We start from the raw sequence: 15,380 nt of genomic DNA on the forward strand, positions 1-15,380 counted from the left end.
TCATCAAAAAGGTTACCTAATGTAAGCATGTCAAAATTTATTCAACTTAATCGAGCTTTTAAAAAGAATATTTGATATCGCTATATGAGTAGATTCCAAGTACTGATAGAAAGTTGTACGTCCCAGACATGGTCTGGAACTTTTTGATGGGTATCTAGGATTTACTCTGTCGGGAGATCTTTATAAGTGCCGTAGCCCCTTCCTTCTCGGGCTAAAAGTTATTGACCACGCACAACATTGTGTGATTGGTCGGTAATCCTCTTCTCAGCCGAAAAAAAAAAAAAATTATTTCTTGGGTTTAAATATTGGGTGTATGCAGGGACTGTGTATTTTAATTTGGTTGTGAACCTGTGAGTGAGTGTGTGTGTATTGGAGAGGACCCTGTATACCTGTGATTGCTATCACTGCCAATCATTGGTCCCTGTCAGAGCTACATGATATTCGGGAGATAATATATCTCGCCAGAGGGGACATCACCACTTTCACAATCTACACGACAATTTTTCATTCATTACGGACTCGAGCTGGTGATTAGCGCAGTGGGACTTTTAAGTGACTGATTGAATTGCTTGTTTAAACTAGAATTACATATATAAAAGGAAAACGAAAAAAAGCCCACTTGAGCATACATGAATGAGAACTGGGGTGTGAATGCTTGGATTAATATGTACCTGTGAAAGAGATACAGAGGAGCAGAGTATGGCTCTTGAGAGAGAGGCACATAATTTGACATCTTCAAGGGCCCTGGAACTTGCTGGTCCAAAAATATAGAATTTTGACAGGAGTATGATTAGTGAGGACAATATTTTGCAGGGGGAAATTTTCACATGAAGAGGAACAGATATGAGTTTAAGGCACCCAGGAGAAAGAAACAGGAACGGGAGAGCTGGAAATGAATTAAAAGTAAGATCACATTTACATGCAGATTTCTAATGCCTGTAGTTTGTAGGTACACTGAAGAAGGTTTTCTTAATTTTATTTTTTTTTGGGGGGGGGGGGGGGGAGGTAAGGGTTGAGGGGGAGGGGGGCTGTACGTAAGAGTGATTAGGGTTCAGGTGTTACAAATAAGAAAACACCTGCCATCATGCTAGAAATTTATATTATCAGAATCATTTCGAACATACAATTCAAGAAGTTGGTCCGTAAGCAACTAGAAATATTGCATATGCAGCAAATTTTCTCTGTGTAGTTTAACTTGAAGAGCTACTGACTGAGCAATTCCATAGATAAAAGCAATCGTGAAAGAAACCCAGGTTGTAAATTTGATTGAGAAAAGACAAAACTGTAATTTGTATAAATACTTAAAAAAGATGGTTGCATATCGAATGATTGATCCTTGCAACCTGACACTTGAGAGGTTGAAGCAGTACTTGAGATGTCTTTCCAGACAGAACAGGGTTCAGAATTCAAAGAGGGTTCTTTTTCTCTCCCTCTGATAGCAAAGTGCCGGGCCTGGGCCGTTTCTATACGTACGAGACAAACATTATATTGAGCAATGTACAGTAGAGTTGTCCTCGAGATAAGAAGTTTGGTTATTGATCTCAATAGATCGCCATAGGGAGGGTTTTTTAAGAGTGTTTTTTCTCTGACTTTTAAGTGCTTTAAAATAAAGTTAAACCCTCTTTATCTATTATATTATCAACATTTGGTATAAGTATTGGTTGGATTTAGAGTCTTGAATGCATGTGCTTTAACTTATATCTTTTAATGAATGAAGATAGAGAATTTAAATTATATGAAATAAAGTGTCGAAACAATGAGAGGTGAAATTATAAATATCGTTCTTTTTCTAGAGGTGCATTTATCTGCATCCTTTAATTCTTTAAAAGTAGAAAAAGGAAATGATCAAGTTGCAGTTTGTACTTAAGTCTGTAAATAAGAGGGAGAGAGGTGAAATTATGAATGTTGTTCATTTTTTAGAGGTGCATTGAAATGCATCATTCGAAGTAGAAAAGGAAAAAGAGTTGCAGTCTGTACTTAAGCTTGTAAATAGGAGGGAGATTAATTAGTAGGGGTCTACTTGACAAAACTCACACTTCAGACCTGTATTACTCAGTCAAGTCTTGTGTTATGTCAGTGAATGGGTACCGGTACTTTGAATCTGGTACTAACAGCAGTATAAGAGTACTTATAAATATACTATAATCTCTTATTAAACTGACTGAATTCTATTAGGTGTGACAATGAAAATGTTACATGTAATTTGATATTGAGTGGGAATCAAAAATGAGTTCAATGCATGCTGGGTTTATTATGGTAAAAATTCTATAAAAAAAAAAAGGAATTGAGAAAACATTGAGGTCACTTGTTTGACAGAGAAGGAGCGAACAGACTATAAATATTTGTATCCAGATCGGAGGGTAAATAAATTGCTGAAAGAGGATTTTTGCCGAGTGGCGTCAGGTACATGGAGCTCGTCAATATCATTGGTTTAGAGAGTTGTTGATAAAACCGGAGGAACATATTGAACCGGGTAAATATTGAAAATATCCAGCACCCCATAGTGCCTGAAAAGATAGGCAAGCCTCTTTGATGTGTGAAGTTTACTCAATCTCTTTGTCTTTCATTCACAAAAATTGTGGCCAAAAATTTTAAACATGTTTGTCATCTACTAACAAAGAATAAGGGGGAGGGGGAGGTGTTTGGAGGGGGGGGGGGTTGGAGGCAACCATTGAAAATATTTATATTCAATAACAGATGTGTCAGCAGATTTGAAATTAAAAAGCTTGTGTGTATCAAAAGTTTTAACTGATATTTGGATGCCTTAATTCACATTGTGCCTTGCCCTTTGTGAAAGGAAATGTCCCTAATCAATGGGTGCCCTTTTTACTGTATATAGGTATACAATAACTCTGTTAGCCAGTCACCATCAATATGTCACTTATTATATTACTCATATAAGTCTCTCCTTCATAATAACATTGCTATGTCAATAGACTATTAATTAAAGACTGCACCCCCAAAGTTTAATCCCACTACACATACCATGTATGTAACTATATGCATGAACATTAATTACTTTTAATGCTATTTGGATTTGGTAAGTATGTTTTGAACAGATGTTTGTTAAGCTAATTTCAGTCTGAAAAACATTTCAAATGGACAGTAAATTAACTATAAAGGTGTGCACCTCTTGTATGCAATGGTATTTTTAAAAGCTTATACTATATCATCCAATCGTAAATCAAATTTGAAAAGGCTTACTTTTTTGAGAGCTGGATTTATTTAATGTTTTCTTTTTATATATATTCTGTGTGATAAACTGTAGGGGGGTTCAGTCATAAAGTTTGGTAAGGTCATGAACTTAAAGTCATCAAGGCCATATGGGTTCAATCTGGAGCAACAAAACTACTTTGCCCTTAATGCACATGTAGTATTTTTAAAAGGTGTAACTTTTTTAAATTACGGTTAAGTACTTTAAATTTTGAATACTCTATTAAGATGTAGAGAATTTGCATAAAATGCCACGTGAATTTATGTAAAAAAAAATGTATAGCTTGGACTTTATTGCACTATGTTAAGGTATGTTTTGATAAAGATTTAGAGTTTTAGGTTAAACCATTTATATATATGAATTACATATGTAATTACCCTTAAATGTTGTAATGGATAATTCATTATCACTTTAACTTGAGGTACGGGACAGACTAGCTTAACCTGCGTGAAAGGTTACAAATACAGAACAAGTAGCCCCCTGAAATATCAAAAAGGGAGATAACCGGTAAATGATAAAGGGTCACCAGTGCACATTTCAGACAGGTACTTGTGACGTGGAGGGGACTAATGCCAATAAAATAACCTGATAAAGTCTGGTGATTCACAAATCAAATGTAACCTATTTTTGAGACTTCTCAGGCACACTGCTAATGGGGGGTGAAACGTTTCTCAAATTTGTCATAATATACATCAGATGGAAAATGATAAATCTCTGATTTTTATGATAAAATATGTCTCGTAAAAACCTTGGTACATTTATTTAAAGCCTGTAGGAAAAATAAAACAATTACGGCTTTATAAGGCAGTAGTTTGATCTTGCCACACTTCATGTTTTTTGCCCGTGTCATTATTTCATAAAGCGGTATCTTATTTATAAATTAAGGAGATTGATATCTTCATCACAAGGCTCACTGAAGAGGAAGAGGTAAAAAAAAATGAAATATTGAATCAAAAATGACAGTTTTCATGGTCCAGGGTGGTACCGACCTGATATTGGTGACCTAGTTCTGAGCTCCGCATTCCAACTTTACTGTTCGAATTAAGAGTTTGTATTATTTTTTTCTATGGAAAGTAAACAAGTTAGCTGGAGGTTGCATGGTCTTTTTCCATGAGAGATCAAGTTAAAGATTTTTTTTTTTTGCCTACTGTGAATAGAGTTTGTTTTAAATAAAAGTGTCATCTGAATGAGCGACAGGCCACAAAACACAGAATAACCTTGCAATATCTTCTATAGCTACTGTGTAGTCTTTATTTTGGTTGAATTCATACCCTAAGCCAGACCTATTCAGCCCCTGCTTTAGGATTCGTGATGTCCTTTTGTATGCATTTTCTGTGACCTTGGGCCGGTTTCGAAGCATTTAAAATTTTCATTTTGAATGTCATAGACATAATGTATCTTTTGCTTGTGCTCTAGTGCATTTTCATACCTGCAGTACAATTAAGATTCACTTGTGTACATAATTTAATATTTTTGAATACTGTCATCTTTGTCGCTCAGAGGTTTAGGGGTATATTTCTCATACAAGCATAGAATTATGAAAAAAAAGTTTTAATTTTGATACAGTGATTTTGTAGGCAGATTGTTGATGTGTTATATTCCGCAAAACAGGTGGATTGCCTGATTGCTGAATTAATGAGTTGACAGTGTTGCCTGTCCATGCCTATAATCTTTTACTAACCAGGTGAACCACAAGTTTAGATTTCTGAAAGACGGTTAGACCGCTTTAATATAAGCGAGGGTCTGCTGTCTAGGATACCTCTGAAGTGTTTCAGGCCTTAATCAGATAAGTCAAGATTACAGAGGCAGAAACAAGAAATGTTTACGACTCAGGTGTTCCGGTAGGACAGTTTACCTGTTCACACCTGGTTAACTCATCCTTTTGATGTCATAACCCCCCCTTCTTCAGTTGAAGGTGTATTACAAAGATGTCTAATAAAATATATGGGAATTTGATGACAAACTCCAAGAGAGAGAAGGCCTGTAATAAAATTGAACCAGATAATGCTAGGTTAGCCAATCACTAAGTGTGTCATGATTGAAAGAAACCACAATTTATTTCAATAGGACAGTTCTGGGGTCACTTCACCTAATATAGTTAAATTTCCTTTGCGATAGATATCTAAATGTAGGTGGCATACTTCTGTAAATCAGACTGCAAGGATACCCCCACAAAGCCGAGGCCTCCGCACTTAATGGGGAACCCTATAGCTGTCCTCATCCATTCATCAAAATGGCCTTGTCTTGAAATCATATATAGGCAAAAAATAGTAAAGATTAAATAGAAAAACATAGATAAAAGTCTGGGTAAATTCTAAAGGAGTTCTGTGGGTCTTGTTTTAATGAAAAAAGGGAAATGAATAAAGAAGATTTGGACCTATTGTACTGATCCTGTTATACCTGTCGGAAATCTCGGGTCCCTTGATGTATATCTTTTGACAGGTAGAAAGGTATCGAGCCAAGTCATTGTGACCACAGGGCGCTCGGGCCACTTCAGACCATGTTCTATAATGTAGCGGGACCCTTTTGTTGAGATTTGTGAAAGGGAAAAGTCACTTCTCCTCTTTGTACCGTTTCTTAATTAGAACTGGTACTCAAATGTATAGTACTTAAACGACATACTGGTAAGTGAGCTCTAAGTAAATAGTTGTTTTGCTTAATGCTATTTATTCTTTTTCAGATTTAATCGTCCGAATGTTCTTTTTGAACACAATTAAGCACTTTGGAGTTCCGTATATTCAGTGTAAATGTACTTCACAATATGAGTGTTTAATGCTTTCTTAAGCCCTTATTTCCACAATTGCACTAATATGGAGAAACTTGTGGTGGGGGGGTGGGGGGGGGGGTGTTGCAGAATCATATGTCACAGAAATATGTGTATATATTACACCTGTATTAATATGACTAATTAGCTGGCCCCATTAGGTGTGTGAATGATTTACCTGTCTGACTTATCCCATCACAGTAGGTGATTGACACTGTATTACGTAGCCTGATATAGCAGCTTAGACCACCAGGGCCCTATTGGAATGCACCACAAATAGCAGCTGGTAAAACTTGGCCCATTGTGTGCCATATGTGTAGCCCTTGTCCAAGTCCAAATGATGCGTAAAGCATTATTACACAAACCAGAGTTTGAAATCTACCACCACTTATTGATACCAATGCAACATGAAGTACCAGCATACAACATGGTTATTAGGTACCTTGTAAAATACAAGTATGATGACTAATTTTTACATGCCTTAATTCATGCATCACCTAAATGTTTGTTGTGGAAAGAATTTAACCCTCATTAGTAAAGCATGTAGCTAAAAAGGCCATTTACTTCCATAGTTATCATTAAATAATTTCCCATCATATTCAAAACATCTGGCCAACAAAAATTGTGTCTATCGGAGCTATCCAAGGTTAGGTGAGACTTGAAAGAGAATGCACTCCGTTTCTCTTGTTCCACAGCTGATGAGAGGGTCTGGGGGGAAGGGATGAATCCTGACGTCTGCTAATTACTGGGTACGATGGAGTCACACGGAAGACCTTGTTAGCGTAGTAACAGACCTCAGGGCTGTCCTGTAAATGAAGGTTTGTTAGGGGTGTCTAAGTACACCACCTGACTGCTCAAACACAGAAAGTCAGCAAAAAATTTATTGGTCATGGGAGAAACTTTCTTTAAAATCGTCAATGGGGCATGTGTAATTTTTGATCATTAAAATTTGTTAATTTTTTTTTTTCTTCATTCATGAGGTGTGTTATGATGAATGTGTGTGGCCATTTGAGTGTCATGGAATTTTGAACCATTTGTTCAAAGTTCAAACCACTTTGTGGCATTGGCACACCAGATACAAGCCACTACAGGCAATATGCTTCCATCAGATGGCTTGTGGTATAGCTTAGAGTATATACCCTGGTTTAGATTTGTTTGCCAACTTTGTCAAACAAATTTCATGGCAGAAAAGACACCATTGCTTAGCAATCAGATCTAAGATATTTGGTTGATAACTTTAAAATAAGAAATCAAATTAAATTCTCGTTTACATATCGGAGCAGTGATTTTTATAGGGATACCCTTTGAATGGTCCTGCCTGGTTTAAATACAGGAGATTCAATGACACTGGATCAGATGAACCTAAAGAATGCGGGTCTTCCTTTGTCCTTCCGTTGTGCTGACAGAATCATATCCTCCTCGTCTTGCATATCAAAGTTTGGAGGTTATATTGGTTCACATTTAGTGACCTTTTAAATGGTGTTTTGTTCTAAGTCGTGACCTGTGAAAATGGAGGAAATCAATTTTTTTTCTATCTCGTATTTCAACCAAAGTTCATAATTTTGAAAAAAAAATCAGATATGTTTCTTGCGGTTTAACGCTTGTCAAGCATATTTTTCTTCTGGCTTAAATACCCCTGTATACATTCAGTTTGGTATTGTTTTACTCTGCCAACTAACCAAACACATCTGTAAGATTCTGTGATGTACAGTGTACACACAGTTCATTTACCTGTAGGATCTGTAGAAGCTTAAAAGTTGTCAAGTTTTCTTTTGGAATTTTGGAGAGTCTTTGAAATAATTCCTCTCCACTACCAAGCGGAAATCCCTCTCTGTAGAAAATACCTCAAGAGAACAAAGGTGTGAATATTATCAATGTCATCATTTATCACAGAGCTGCTATTGAGCCTAGATCGCAGTGCAGGCCCTGACCAGACGTGCGACGTGTTGTGTTTGAATGGATGGACAGGTGAGATTTTGGATACCCTTGTTAACTGGCTCTGTCTGGGTGCAGAAAGGCACAAAAAGATTGCCTAATGTTGTAGAAGACTTGGGATAAATAGGGAAATCAGGCATTGGTAGGCTTTGTCTTTCTGTGGCAGTTGTCTCCATGTCTGATAATGAGGCTGTATGATTGATCAGCCAGACGCCCATGGTCTGTGAACTCTAGGTCTGGTATTTTTTTTCTTTTGGTCTCTGGGTACATTAAGTGTTGTTCTCTCTCTAAAGGTGCCTAACATGCAAGGAAATCACAGGGGGAAAGGTGAAAGAATAAGGGGTCATAATAAGAGAGTTTCATTGTAATTATACCTTAATTTCACAATGTTGTCTTTGTGACTCTTAACACTTGCCTATATTGGAGGGTGCACATTGGTCTGTTGCTGGTTAGGTACTTGTTTTGGGGGGAACTTAATCCCCTGTGACTTAACTTCAAGCCTATCTGCTTCACATTATCTGTAGTAAGATGTGACAGTTTTGACAGAATTTCTCAATTTCTGGTGGGCAATAAACGGGTATCTCCCTGTGTGGGATTCAGTCTAGAGCCCTAACAACATGGACAACCAACTCAAAGTTTGGTGATACGTATATTTGAATCAGTGGTTATACCTCGATCAAGCCATGTCACATCATCAAAATTTACAAAGACCCCGGCTTACACCAGCAGAGAGATAGACAAAATTTATCTGTACAGAGTGTCTCCCTGTAAGATACTGCATGTCCCTGTGGAGTGTGGTCTGATAAAGTACTGCAGTCTCTGTGATAAAGATATAATTCTCTGTTACCTGGGTGCCAAATTTTGTTGTCTTTGGCAAAGAACACCCACTTCTCTTGTAAAGTACATTGGTGTACCCAGGTACATGTAATTCAATTTTTTTTTTCATCATATGCTAATGCAATTAAAGCGATTCATATAAAATTGTAGGTGTTTTGAAAGAGATTGCGCTGGAACGCACAGGAAAGAAATCCCACATCTTTTATCAATTATGTTTGTCAGAAACCCAGTTGATATTCTAGCTATTATTCCTTTTTGTAAACCTGTATACTCTAAGGTAATAAAGTTGGTGGTAAATAGGTGTCATCTAGAGCACGTCTGGCTTTGAACATTATGGTTTTGTTATCCAGTTCTTCTCTGGGTCTATGGAGCAAACAATTTTAGTGAATCTGATAAGGCATAATTCTGCATAATTTACTCTATTTAATTTTTTTAAAAAGTGACGAAAAATATACATTTTATAATAATTTCTATAACATTGAATTTAATATCAGGAATATCAAATTTTGCTGGGTTTTTTATTTTAATGTTGGTATGAAAAAGCAAAAAAAAAAGAATTTTTAAGTGCACTTCAAAGGGATAAGAGATTAAGCTAAAGAACTTACCCGGCCATCAATACTCAAGTGAAAATTGCTGAAGCGAAAGGTTTAAAAAATGAATTGTAGTTTTACTAATTGTACATTACATAATACAACACTCAGGGCGTTCTTTGGATTTCAGTATTAATCATTTCATTCTTTTGATGGCTTAATCTCATTAAAACTAAATCGTAAAAATCAAGTCACTGACTTGGGGGTGTAGAGTGCTTATGATGTAACACGGAAAAGAACCATGAGAAAGTTTGGGAAGGGTAAACTGGGGTACCGGTACTTAAAAAGATTTTTAGAATAATAATAATCTCACACAATTTTAGTTCTTTACTAAATGTGTAGAGAATCTATATATTCATGTAATGGCCTATAAAATTGATGTTGTAATAGTTTGCAAGAAGTGTAATATGTCGTATAGAAGTTAAGGTTAAGTTAGGACAAAAAATAAATAATCAATGAGGTCCATTGTTTAAAGAATTGACAAAATTATATTTGATGATACAGTAAAACTCGTTTAGTACGAACACGGATATTGCGAATTCACGGATATAGCGAAGTCATCTTGGATCCCCAGCTTTGTAAATTTAATGAATTTCTTATACGGTTATAACGAATTACAGATATAATGAAGTAATTTCTTAGGTCCCAGTGACTTCGTTATAACCGAGTTTTGCTGTATGAGGTTATGCAGAATTAAAACTTTATTTAAGTGGGAAGAAAAATTCTATTAGCTATACTAAGTCAAAATTGAGAAGATTTTCGAATGCCAATTTAGTATCAGAAGAAGATTTTAGTTTAATAACAAGGGTGATTATTTAGAGGACTAAAAGTGTTGATTGGATTTGGAAGAGGTTAATTGGCTTATTATCTGTAAATGAATTATGATTAAACAAAAATAGATCATACTAATGAAATTTTCTAACAAAAAAAAAAAAAAGCACAAAATTTTGGGAGATGTTAACTTTTTTTTTGTTTAAAGTTGCCAGCAGCATTTAAGAATACCAGAAGTGCAAGTAGGTGAAGTTCTTGGTTTAAATGCCAGATTATGAGATTATGTATGCCTGCTGTGACTTTAGAGAGGAATTCTCTAAAAAGATAAAAGAAGGGAGGGGAGGTATATAACTATATATATATACAGGCGTGTTTATGGGGCTGCCTTAGTATCTGGTTGTTTTGAATGTCGCAGAAGACATATTTCTCCTGCCTCTCCAAAGATATATATATTATTACTACTTGTACGAAGGTGTTCCAAAAACATGAGTGAGAATTTTTTGTCCTCCAGACATCTTCTTTGATTTCTATCTTCATAACTGCTAATTATAAGTGTTATTGATGATAAACAGATCATGGCATGGGGAGCTGAATTTCTTGGCCACTTATCCTAGCTGCAAGGAATCGGGTCAGAATTCAGAAACTTTTTCTCTTTGTGAATTTTAGCTCTTCTAGCTTATCTGCATGCAGAAATATCAGCAATATATAACTCCCCAACTATAAATGAAATTTTCTCTGCTATGATTTGTTAAAGAGAATGACATGTAGAAATTTAGCTTCTTAAGTGCATGCTGTATGCATGGTTGCAATAAAAGTCCTGGTGTTTAAGGAAGGGTTTTTGCAAAATAGGGATATAGAAAATTGATACCAAATGTGTTCAAATCACCGGTAATATCAATTTCCAAATAAGTGTATCCTATTATCTGTTGATCTATATCAGTAACGAAAATGAAAATTTAATGAAATGATCATTGTTATTGGATTACATGTAATTGCTCTCTATATGGATGTAATGTTTGCCTGTTGTCTTTGATTGGTCTGTACCCATCCTAAAAGAACTTATATACTGGTATAATGTCACTCCTAGTATTTGCATTCTTAAAGAACAAATCCCCTTCTTTGGAGTAACAAACAACTTAGGTGAATAGATAATAAGAATATTAACTTGCTTTTAGCAAGTGCATACATGATGGACCCATACTATCCTTGGCCGATTCCTTTTCCATTGAAACTGTAAACTGAATGGATAATTTTTGAGGAATTAAGATAATTGATTAGCACTGCTAAACATTAAAATTGTTATTAAAGGTCTAGACCACATGAATGGACGGATCTTAGACAACAGTTATACAAGAGAGTCCTTAAATACATTAGGCGAAAGTAATCATATTATCATTTTTGAAGGATAAATCCCAGATAAGTCTATCATGGTCTTGACACCTTTTATGTCTTGTCAAGATGACATGGGGAGAACACACAGGACTGTGTAGAATGTCAAGTTCACGCAATAATTACCGAAACAATTAGCGACATATTCACCGAGAGTCACCAGTGTGAGGGGTTCATGTTTCTAACGACTGACAGTAAATGATAATCTATGATAATGATGACAATTAAAGAGACTGCGACATGGCTCCAAGAGACAGACAATTGTTCAATTTGTGAACTTTTTTAATTCAATTTCATTGGACAGCTTCATTATTTACTCGCCTGGTGGTTTATGAAAGCAAGATGGTGGGAGGGGGGTGATTATTTCAGTATTTAAAGTCTTTATTTGTTTAATCAGGCGTGTGCTCCTGACTTCGGAGAGAGGTCCATTATATCGTTACCCATCACGACTGATTTATTGATGCATATATTCTGAATTAAGTATAGTTGGGTTGCTTCAAAAAAAGGGAGTTTATTCTTATTTGTTTCATATCAAGGCTATTATAAGAAAGTTTCCTTGATCAGCCATTGATTGGTCTGAGCTCTATAATGGTAAGGGTCCGAGACTTCTAGCTCTTTCTATCTTTTTGTTTTAATTTTTTCTTTCTTTCCTTCTTGTTTATTTCTTAAGTAACAATTGTCTGATACATTATTTTATTCACATAGCATATCGTTGTTTAGTTTCTTTGTAAGGGGATATTATACACCCAGAATAAATTGATTGATACATTTTGATAATCTCCATCAAAAGACATCAAGTTTCTAGTGTTTACCTTGGGTGTTATAGAACGCCCACAGAGCATTTAAACACCAATTTCACCTTTTAAATTATGAATCAAATTCTTTTAAGAACCCTGAATGAACTAATAAAAAATTTTTTTTAAATCTTAGCAGAATGATAAGTAAGATGTCAAACTTTCATTACAACGAAACAGATCTCTCGCAACTGTCATTACATCACTGTCAGAATTCGGGTTGGTTTTTTTAATAAGTTTATTTTTTTGAATGGAATATCTTTCTGTCACTCACGTAAATAGCTGGGGGTTTTTTCCTTGATAAATATATCAGTATACATTGTTTCATTTTGTGAAATGCTGCCTCTCTTTACTTGCATTAGGAATGCACTGCTATCAAACGCATTCAAAGTTATTTTCATAATTATGCAATATGAATAACTGCATGTGCAACCTTCTTGAAGGACGAAACAGCGATTAACTTTTGTTGGCACTAGAGTCTCGTATACAGTTTCATTATGGTTGAGCCTTGGATCTTCCAGATTTGTATTTTGACTTTCAAACAATCAATTTCGGGGTTTTGATGTAAATGACTTCACTTGTTGTCAGGTATACAGCGGCAAACAATCCAGTGTTCGTTTTCATGTAATAAAGGTGTAGATCAAACCTTTGTACAGATCATGTCCGCTTATGTCATAAATCATGAAAGTTTTGGCCTTAATTAATTAAAGAACATTTCACAGTTCATTTCTTGTCTTTGGCTTGGGGATTTGGAAAGGTGATAGAAAAAAAAGAAAAAACCTCCCCTGCCTTCTATTTGTTTGTCTAAATGACAAGTCTTTGTTTGGAATATTAATTAAGGTTATTCATTTGATACTTTGCTTAATTAAGAAGGTTTACTTTCAAGGCCATTAGTGAGAAACTCGAGCTACTTACCATTATATTTAATACACATTAAGTTAAATGGTTTCCATAAATAAGTATTTTTCTTAATTAGGTCAGAATGATATGAGTCTTTGACAGATGTGTGCCAAAATGGACAATTAAATATTGGTTTCTATTTTACTTTCTTTGTTAGCAATGCGAATTTTGCTAATGCATGATGTATGTATTTCTTTAGTCAGTTGTTGTCGGCAATAGAAATCGAAAAATTGTATTGCAGTTCCGTGAAACTCGACACCTGGGGGGCAGGGCCTGCTCAAAGACCATGATGCACCCCTGTTTGTTCTTCGAGATTTAACAAGAGAATTGTTCATAATAGCTATAGAGTCCTTTTCTAAAGGGTCTGGATTATAACCATGACAGTTCTATTTTTCAAGGTGTGAGGTTTTATGACAGATTATGAAAGTGATCTTTGGACACATGAATTGTCCTAGTTATTGGTTCTTTAATTTTTGTTAAAGTCTGAAACAAAGATAATAATGGACTGCCTGACTAAACCCATTGTTTCTATTCACGTAATATGGAGGTACTTATGGAGGAAATTATCTGTTTAAGATAGCTAGCCCCTCTGGTGACTGTGTCATGATAGGACTATAGCAACCTCAAGTAGTTGTATGGATATTTAAAAACAGTTCTAAATCATCATGGGACTAATGGTGAGTTTTTTATTCCTTGAATTTTTCTCAATTGCTCTGTCTTTGTATTTAAGTCTTTATCAACTGAAGAAATTTCCTCATATGGTCTCTTGCAATACATAAACTGTGCATGCAAGCATATTATTTTTACTATTATAAAAGCTCTTCATTTTTCAAGTATATATACAAAAGAGATAGGATGATTTGTGTACATTCAAGTACTTATAATCATAGAAGTACTTAGAGGGAAGACGTGTACCAAGGCAAAGAAGAGTCGAAAAGAACTATTTCTGTCGGTGCTTTAGATATATAAGTCTGTGTACCAAGTAAATGGATGGTAATGAGGATAATTATATATAGTACACGGCGGTCTTTCTGCATTGTAATGGACTTGTTTAGCTGTCAGTAAGAACTGTCACTTTTCAGGAAATTGATATTCTCGTTAATGTCAATCATCTTGTTGACAGTACCTCCGACGGTCGTCAAGGTTATAGGTAGCCGTTAATTCCCAGAGTTGTGTTTTACCATTCACAAAAGTGCCACCTTTAATGGTGCGGTGACCACTGACCGATTAATTAGCGAGGGATGGTCATCCTGTGAATATATTACCTCTTTAGGAAACTAACCGCCTGTTAAGTCACCATTTCTAGACTTAGGGAAAAAAAAGCGAACTGGAGAGGACTGAAAAATCACAAGTGACATTAAAATGAGGTAAAAATCACGCAACTCAGGTGAAATGCTTGTTTATTGGTAAATAAAATCGTTGGTTTTTCTTTCTCTATTTGTACGGGAAGTTATATAGATGTTGTCTTTACAGTAACATTATTTGATGTAAATCATTGATGCTACAATTGACAGACCTGATAGGCAGTGCATGACCTGAAATGAATTGTTTGTCTCTAGCTGTTTTTGAAAAAAAAAATTGTTTAATGCCATTTCCTAAAACGTATATGCAATAAAGCCTCAGTGACATGAAGTTGATGGACATTTCGGCGACATGCGCCATGTTAATGTGTTGTTACATCTGGAGAGGTGTAAATTGCTTGACTTTAATTCAGCAGACATTGAAATTTACATCAAATATTGTGCATTTTACCAGACGTTTGTTAACACAAAAAGTTTGTCCTTTGAAGATCTGGAGGTCGTTTAGGTTTTTTTGCTTGTTTCTATTTTGATATTATGTACTTATTTTTTTTTTAAAAAGGTACGTCTATCTGCTTAGTTTGTAGAAATTTCAATGAAATAGTGAGATTGATATCTTATCTCAACAAGAGTTACGGATCAAATCCTTAATGATTCTATGATCATATTGGTAATTTTGCTAAACGTGAGTTATATGTATGGTCTTTTGACTTGAAATGGAACTCCCAAATCTATGCAACTGTATATATATTATATATAATTATACATAATATAAAAAGGAAACTTGTCCTGAAAAATACTTCTAGTTTATTATAATTCATTTTGATGTGTATGTGATAAAGATGAAATTAATTCCATACATAGGATATAAGGTCTTGCATACACATA

General features: G+C 35.2%; 1 protein-coding gene across 3 annotated transcripts in view; it reads left to right on the forward strand.

Moving 5' to 3' along the window:
• The window catches only part of LOC128192684 (uncharacterized), a 49,578-nt gene that overhangs the window by 2,313 nt on the left and 31,885 nt on the right, over window positions 1-15,380 (forward strand). Inside the window, exon 2 of one of the 3 annotated variants that reach the window (XM_052865574.1) lies at window positions 814-903. In XM_052865574.1, coding sequence (XP_052721534.1) covers window positions 844-903 — 60 coding nt within the window. In that variant the 5' untranslated portion in view covers window positions 814-843. Of the gene's footprint in view, window positions 1-813; window positions 904-7,791; window positions 7,947-13,730; window positions 13,872-15,380 lie in introns of those variants that run through there. The other 2 variants (XM_052865576.1, XM_052865575.1) reach the window with 2 other exon arrangements.

Source organism: Crassostrea angulata, chromosome 7 (assembly GCF_025612915.1).
Source record: "Crassostrea angulata isolate pt1a10 chromosome 7, ASM2561291v2, whole genome shotgun sequence".
NCBI classification, from domain to species: domain Eukaryota; kingdom Metazoa; phylum Mollusca; class Bivalvia; order Ostreida; family Ostreidae; genus Magallana; species Magallana angulata.